Below are 9,017 nucleotides of genomic sequence, written 5' to 3' on the forward strand. Positions count from 1 at the left end.
ATCGGAATGAAGAGAACCATGGTTTTCTACTGCGGTAGAGCTCCTAACGGAACTAAAACCGATTGGAAGATGAATGAGTATAAAGCCATTGACACTCATCACCCTTCTTCTTCCTCCAACAACAGGGCGGTTCCTATGGTAACAACCACGTATACTCAACTCTAATCAATCTTATTAGTTTCCAGCATCATGGTTTTTAATTAATATATTTTTATTTTTTTATAATCTAATTAATTGTTAATCTTGTTTGCACACCAAAACTTTAGAGAGTCAAGGTGATGACATCCATTTATTACATCATCCAAGGGATTTTGTTAGAGAACATGAATTCCCAGAATTGAGTTGTAATTATTTAAGTCACAGACCTTATAACGAAGTTTTAGAAAAATGGTTGGAAGTTACAATTTATTCTCTTAATTTATCATAAAAAATATTATTTATCATCAAACTTTGTTACTAAAATTAGTTATTATATATAGAATTCAGTTTATGCCGAGTGTACAAGAAAGCAAAATGTTTGAGGGCATTTGATAGAAGACCACCTCCAAGGAGGGACACGTATCCTCCTAGCCAGAACAACGGTTCATCATCTTTTGATCATCATCATCAACATAATCAAACGGTGGAGAAATCTTCAGGTGCAGGTAGCTCACCGGAGAGTTCGTGCTCCGAAGACCACGGACAGTGTTCTCATCGGACGGAGGATGTGGAAAACGCTAACGAGCCATTTCTCGATTGGGAGCAAATCGATTGGTTCTTAGGATCTTCACTGCCGGAACCATGAAAGCACAGGTATAACTACTTGGAACTCCATCAACGAAAATTCGCAGAAGAAGGCGGCTTCCATATGATTATTAAGTTATATATGAAGCGTAATTTGTTAATTACTTAACCACTTACTAGTTTCTTTAATTTCATTGTAATTGCCTCTTTGCTACAATTAGAGTGTTCAATAATAACAATAATTTTAGAAAGATATGCATGTAAATTGCAATGCCCTATATTATGAGAAGAAAAAATATAGGTAATCAATAATATTTTTAAATAATGTTTGAACAATGTGAATTAATAAGGTTAAAAGAGTAAATTGATCTTAAATTTAATTAGTAACATTAAATTAGGGTGTAGTGTGATTGATGGTTGTTCATATTGTTCAACAAAGTCATTGTCCCCTAATATTCCCTTTATGAGAATAATTACTTCGTCTTGTGATCAACCATATCAATCACCTTTTCTTCATGCATATCTTCCTAATGGATGGAAGATATGTAGTGTTTACATTTCATTATTCTAGTATTTTATGTTGCCATGCTGAGATCATCTTTTCTCAATCTTTTAAGGAGAAGAGAGCGAATAAATACTCAATTTTGTCATTTATTTATAAAAATAATGTTAGAAGACAATCAAAATTTATTAGTTTTGGTCATTAGTTAGTTATTAATATTTAAAAGTATGAAATAAAATATATTAAATTATTAAACTAAACAAATTAAATAAATGAATTAAGTTAATAACTAAATGATGAGTAATAATAATAAATTTTAATAATTTTTTAATATTTTTCTTAAGAAAAAATAGGTATTAAGCATTAAGATCTTAAAATTTATATGTAAATACCGATTAATATAGATTGAAATAAGTACTAATAAAGAAAAATTTTCATCATTAAAAACCTTTATAAGAAAACCATTTCCGATCCTAGGTTCGAAGTGTTATAAAACATTAAAACCTTAAATAAATTCGTTATAGCGAATATTGCTTCAATTCGTAGATGGTTGAAAAACAAAAACTTATTCCCGAGCAAGATTTATGTATATAATTGAAAGAGTGCGAGAATCCTCCACAACACAAGACAAGCTGAGAAGACATGAGGCGAAAGAAAGAAGACTGAATTACATTGCGGTGCGTACATCACTATAAGAAAATAAGTTTTTTGTCACGTTTTTAAAGTGGGTCAAAAAGTACAAAAAAGCGTATCGATAATTTTTCGTCACGTTTTTTGAGTTATCAGCACGTTTTTTAAAGGGTCACATCCGTCAATATATCGGTTGATCTATCGTTACGTTTTTTTTGATCAATTAGTACGCTTTACTTTTTGCCACGTTTTTATCTATTGACATGCTTTTAAAGTGTGCCGAAAATTAAAAACTTATCGTTGCACTTAAAAAACGTGGCCTAATCCTTTTTCAAATAAAAAAAAAAGAAAAATAAAAAAATAAAAATACTAATAAGTTAATCTTTCAAATAAAATAATTACTAAAAAATTAATCTTCCATTGATTTATATGAATTATGTACATGATAAAACATGAATAAAATATTTTAGAAAAAATAAATTCAACTTCTAAAATAAACATTAAAAAAAATTACAATTCTATGTTAGAAAAAATCTAATATAATTCTTAAACAACATCTGAACTAATTTGTAGCACACAAATGGTTGCACGCAACTTTTGTATAACTGCTGGAGATGGAGAAATTGTTGGGTAACAATAACCTGTAAACATGAGAACTATACAATAAATTGTAAAATTAGTACTAATTTTAACCATGTCAAATTTGTCACTTAGTAATCAAAACTAATAGCCCCCTTTTTATGATAATACGTACCTGCAACAAGATTTGAGTCATATGTGTAGACATCAATCTTTCATAGCTAGTCACCTCTGACCTGAATATATTAATATTAACTCTCATTACTTGGTATAGCATCAGAATTCAGAATATTAGAGGCTAAAGGCATATTTAAATTTCATACATTGGGTTCCCAAATAAAAAATATAGGTACATTTTTCTAATAGCAAAGTGAACAAATGAAAATTTCCATCTCATTTCATTAAATCATTTCATTAACTGAATTAATGTAAAAACATTCATGCCACTATCAAGAAATCATTAGTAAAAAGTATGCATTAAAATCACATAGAACATTGACAAATAGAATGTAAACATTGCATTGACTGCAATGATAGCAAGTAGTCATGATGAATCAAAATAAAAATCTTAAGCTTCTCTCAATATAGAAGAAGGTTGGAACTATGTTGTCTACAGAGAGTGTTTTCTCATGAATGATGCATATAAGTTGGCACTAGTTGAGCATGTTCAAATTTGAAACACCAGTTACATTAAAAAAAAAAAAAAAGAAAAATACTCGATATTTCACACCAAAAAGAATAGTGGCAAACCATATGGTGGTAGTGTCCAATTACAGCCAATACCACTATACTTTAATGCATCATCTATTATCTGAAAGTTCATCAAAATTCACAGCACTGAGTTAACATACAAATGAAACCTAAAAAAAATTATGATACCTTCATAGTCTCGCTTAAATCTTCAAAACTATGGAAGCTGTGCAGGGGGCAGAACTACCAGCGAGCAGCTGCTCCAAGAGCACAAATTGTAATAATCTCATTAAAATCATATTTCTTTATTTCTCAAGATGACCAAGGTTATCAATTATGTTATAAATCAATCAAATTCAAGAGCAAATAATTTTAGAATATTACTAGTTAGTAAAAAGAATAGTGAAGTCAAAGTAAAAATCAAGGGAAATAAAAATGAACTGGGTGACCTTTTAACTTTATCACCAGAACAATAAGTACGTTCAAGTAGTTATTAACTTTTGCCTAATTTAATTTACTAAGCAACTCATTCCAAAAAGTAATTGAAGAAAGAAAGCATAAGATTGGGATTTTATTTACCAAATCTCCAACAAGCTTGAACAAGAGCCATGTCAGGATTGCCAATCAAGAAGGGAATGGCTCTTCTCAAAAAATCAGGCTCAGGCCCGAAATCAACATCAAATATTGCATCTCCACCATTTGCTGCATTATTTTTTATTTTTTATTAGCAACACATATCTCCAAAAACTCATTACTTTTTACTAAAAAATCACACAATTTCTAATAAAAGTATTTTACTGTATCAATAATAAGAGTACCTTGATTGCAGGCTCGGTAGAATCATCAAGAACTTGGATGACAAGACGATCAACAGCCCACAAAAAGTTACAAGCTGCACCAATTGACACCTTGTATACCTATATATACACACAGAAAAAGAACTAAAAAAAACCAACCAAATTTCACAGAAATAAAAAAGAGGAGGCAGAGGAAAATAGAGACTAGAGATAAGCAAATGCAAGCAAGTTAAGATTACCTCTTTCTCATTGAACATTTGAATCTAGATGAGAACCACAAGGAAATTAGAGCTTCCAAGTTCAAGATCATCCTGGATGGGTTCATACTCGTAACCCAGAATTCAGTCCCACACATAGCAACAGTTTCAAAATTATAATATGAATGCTACTAAAGTACCAGTCCCACACATAGCATTTCTAGTCCATCAACTTGCTTCTTAAAATCTACACTTAAGAATCTCCTATATAAATCCTCTCTGAAGTACCTAATCATATCACTCTGCATCATAAGCATGTTGGACAGAAATTTATTACAATTCAAAAATCACATAAAATATACGCATGGTCATTGGTTAAAAATGGACTCACATCTATATCTTGAATCTGCTCAATGCATGGGTCCTCAAACTTAAACTTTCGAATCACCATTCTTTCTCTATCTTCTTTCATGTAAGGCAACATAGTTGACAGTTCATCCATCAACTCTTTTTGAAGATTTAAAGTAGATTATGGTATACAGAGCTTAGCAGTGCCTTATCATTAACACTGAGCAACAAAGTAGATTAAGAATGAGCTATGATACAAAACCCTACCTTAAAGGCCTCCATATGGTTTCAACTTCTCAAGAACTAAAGCTAGAGCTGGTCCATGAATGTCCAAAACTTACTGTCATTGCAGCAGAGGCTGGCTTCAAAAGTTGTGCAGCTTCAGCAAAACTGCTTTGCACAGAAAGTTGCCTAGATAACTAATCAAAAAGGTCTTTACGCCCCTTCCGCACCAAGTTTAGAAGAAATTGTAATATAAGGAACCTACAATAGTAGCATACTCAGAGGATAGACACAAGACAGAAGAATCACTTAAAAAAAGATTGAAACAGACCATTTTATCAAGATGAACAGCAGCAAGCCACAAATCCAAAGTATTGAGTGCACATTCTCTCATGTGCTTCTTGTTGTCACCAAAGGATTTCAATATATCAAAGAGAAAACACAACTTGAGATGACAACACAAGATTATTAACAAGATAGAAAACACAAAAGCAGAAAACGATCCAATCACCTTGCTTGCCTTCTCTAGAGCTGGTCCCATCGCAGATGCAACATTACCAATTGTTGTCAAGGTTGCCATGACTATATTTTTGTTGCTATCAATAAGTCGCCCCCTAAGAGAACCAAACAACCCATCTGATAATACGATAATGAACAAATATAGTGAAGTTTACTGATGAGCGGATATTTTATACACTTTTTGGCATAATTGTCATATAGTTTTTGTTATGTTTTGTTTAAGTTTTATTATATTTTCATAGGTTTTAGTGAAAAATTCACATTTTTGGATTCTACTTTGAGTTTGTGTGTTTTAAGATGATTTCAGGTATTTTTTGGCTAAAATTGAAGAGTTTTGGCAAAGTCCGATTCAGAGGCAAGGAAAGCGTAGCAGAAGCTGTTATGATCAAACCTTTGTGAAGTCAAACGAGCATTTCTGAAGCTACTGAGGTCCAAATGACGCATTCTCAATAACGTTGGAAAGATAACTTCCAGAGCTTTCCAGTAATATATAAAGATTTATACTTTTCTTCGAAAGAGAGCCTACCCATTCTGGAAGTTGAACACCAAGGAGCTACCCCCTAGCTGGCGTCAAACGCCCCAAAGGAGATCCAAAGCTGGCATTGAATGCCAACCACTCCCTAGTGGGTGTTCAACGCCCAACACAAGCACAAGGCAGTGTAGTTCAGCTCCCATTCCTCCAAGTGGACACCAAACTCGGCCTAGGTACTCAACCAAAGTGGGCCCAAGGATGGATTTTGCAGCTCTAGTCTATTCTATCATATTTTTTGTAATTCTTAGTTATTAGATTAGTATATATAGAATGAGGATCACCCTTGTTCATGACCTTATGCCATATTTTTTAATACATTACTACTTTCTGTAAGCTATGAGTCACTAACCTCCTAGGTTAAGGTTAGGAGCTCTGCTGATTCTTATGGATTAATAATATCATTGTTCTATTTCAATCTATGCTTGATTCCATTCTAAGATGTATCTCCGTTCTTCATCCTAATGAATTGGGAGTGTAACTTGACCATCATCCCTATTCTACACGGCTTCTTGCAAGTCCTTGATGGGATAGTACTGAACCACAAGTTTGATTATACATCTCTTAGATGGCTAATCCACGACTTCGTTGGAAATTTGGAGACATCAGTTCAGCTGAGGCACGGGACAATTAGGGCCTGTGTGGTATAGGCTAGAATCAATGGAGCAGCATTCTCTGATCTGAAAGATCTGACCTTGTTTGTGGCGCTTTGAGTAGGATCACCAAGGGAATGGATTGCAGGAGCTTCACCCCCGTTCAGATTGGATGACCATTGACCTAGCGTTTGATCTTAAGCAGAGGAGATTAATGACCACTGACCTGGCGTTAATCACTTACAACATGCCCTAGAATGAATTATCAGAAGTTGAAGTAGACAATGAGAAAAGTTGATCCAGAAGGAGGAAGCATCTCCGAAACCTCAACCGTTCTCTTATCAATTGATTTCACATCTATCTAGTAATACTTTATTTATTCTATTTTTTTATGCATTTTTTCACAATAACTATCTTTTCTATCCGCCTGACTAAGATCTACAAGATAGTCATTGCTTGTTCAAACCAACAATCTCCGTGGGATCAACTCTCACTCACCTGAGGTATTACTTGGACGACCCAGTGCACTTCTCAGTCTATCTGTGCGAATATTGCGAAGTCAATTTCGTGCACCAAGTTTTTGTTCGAGTTTGACAAACTTCCGGACTATCTTGTTTCTTAGATTAGGTACTTTAAGGTTTAGTAGCTCTTTTAATTGTTTCTTTTATGTTAGTTCTTAAGTTTTGTGTCCCATCTGTTTTCATCATTTTCTTTAAATTTTCAAAAATTGTTCTTGAGTGTTCTTCTTGGTATTTGATGAGCGGATAATTTATACGCTTTTTGGCATTGTTTTTAGATAGTTTTTAGTAGGATCTAGCTACTTTTAGGGATGTTTTTATTAGTTTTTATGCTAAATTTACATTTCTAGACTTACTATGAGTTTGTGTGTTTTTCTATGATTTCAGGTATTTTCTGGCTGAAATTGAGGGACCTGAGCAAAACTCTGATAAGAAGGCTGACAAAGGACTGCTGATGCTGTTGGATTCTGACATCCCTGCACTTGAAATGTATTTTTTGGAGCTACAGAACTCCAAATGGCGCGCTCTCAACAGCGTTGAAAAGTAGACATCCAGAGCTTTCCAGAAATATATTATAGTCTATACTTTGACGCAAACTGGCGCTCAACGCCAGTTTCATGCTGCATTCTAGAGTCAAACGCCAGAAACACGTCATGAACTAGAGTTAAACACAAAAAATACGTTACAACTTGGTGTTTAACTCCAAGAGAAGCTTATACACGTGTAAAGCTCAAGCTCAGCCCAAGCACACACCAAGTGGGCCCCGGAAGTGGATTTCTGCATCAATTACTTAATTCTGCAAACCCTAGTAGCTAGTCTAGTATAAATAGGACATTTTACTATTGTACTAGGTGTCTTTGATTGTATAGTCTCTTGACCATTCGGTCTTTTGATAATTCATGGGGGTTGGCCATTCGGCCATGGCTGGACCTTCATCACTTATGTATTTTCAACGGTGGAGTTTCTACACACCATAGATCAAGGTGTGGAGCTCTGCTGTACCTCAAGTTTGAATGCAAAGTACCACTATTTTCTATTCAATTCAAGCTTATTCTTATTCTAAGATATTCGTTGCACTTCAACATGACGAATGTGATGATCCGTGACATTCATCATCATTCTCACCTATGAACGCGTGATTGACAACCACTTCCGTTCTACCTTAGACCGAGCGCATATCTCTTGGATTCCTTAATCAGAATCTTCGTGGTATAAGTTAGAATTGTTGGCGGCATTCAGGAGAATCCTAAAAGTTTAAACCTTGTCTGTGGTATTGGTGGACGAAATTGTGATCCTCAAAATTGGTCTCTTTGTATTTGTATGAAATAAAAAATACCCCAAAGAGATCATGGTATGATGAATTGGGATCTTTCTGGTAATGGCACCAACAGCTTAGTGTTGTTGTTGGACCAAAAGAGTTACAGGCACTGTTAGAGAAGCTCACAAATCCGTTCAACTTAACCAGCAAGTGTACTGGGTCATCCAAGTAATACCTTACGTGAGTAAGGGTCGATCCCACAGAGATTGTTGGTATGAAGCAAGCTATGGTCACCTTGTAAATCTCAGTTAGGCAGATTAAATGTTTATGGATTTCGAAAATTAATAATAAAAAGAAAATAAAATAGGATAGAAATACTTATGTAAATTAATGGTGGGGATTTCAGATAGGCATGTAGAGATGCTAGAATCCTCTCGAATCTCTGTTTCCCTATTGCTTTCATCCAATTTCTTCTTACTCCTTTCCATGGCAAGCTGTATGTAGGGCATCACCGTCATCAATGGCTACTTTTCATCCTCTCGGGAAAATGGTCCTATGCGCTGTCACTGCATGGCTAATTGTCTGGAGGCATCACCCTTGACAATGGCTACATCCCATCCTCTCAGTGAAAATTGTCCAAATGCTCTGTCACAGCACGGCTAATCATCTGTCGGTTCTCAATCAGGTTGGAATAGAATCCATTGATTCTTTTGCGTCTGTCACTAACGCCCAGCCTTCAGGAGTTTGAAGCTCGTCACAGTCATTCAATACCGGAATCTTACTCGGAATACCACAGACAAGGTTAGACTTTCTAGATTCCCGGAATCCTACTCGGAATACCACAGACAAGGTTAGACTTTCCGGATTCCCATGAATGCCGCCATCTATCTAGCTTATACCACGAAGATTCTG

At 34.7% G+C, this 9,017-nt stretch overlaps 1 protein-coding gene across 1 annotated transcript in view; it reads left to right on the top strand.

Annotated features, from left to right (window-relative positions):
- The window catches only part of LOC107494022 (NAC domain-containing protein 90-like), a 1,309-nt gene extending 525 nt beyond the window's left edge, over positions 1 to 784 (top strand). The window contains exon 3 of the mRNA XM_021125839.2: positions 480 to 784. Within this exon, the coding sequence (XP_020981498.1) occupies positions 480 to 784 (305 nt within the window). The remainder of the gene's footprint in view (positions 1 to 479) is intronic.
- Positions 785 to 9,017: the final 8,233 nt, after the last annotated feature.

Source organism: Arachis duranensis, chromosome 6 (genome assembly GCF_000817695.3).
Source record: "Arachis duranensis cultivar V14167 chromosome 6, aradu.V14167.gnm2.J7QH, whole genome shotgun sequence".
Classification (NCBI taxonomy): domain Eukaryota; kingdom Viridiplantae; phylum Streptophyta; class Magnoliopsida; order Fabales; family Fabaceae; genus Arachis; species Arachis duranensis.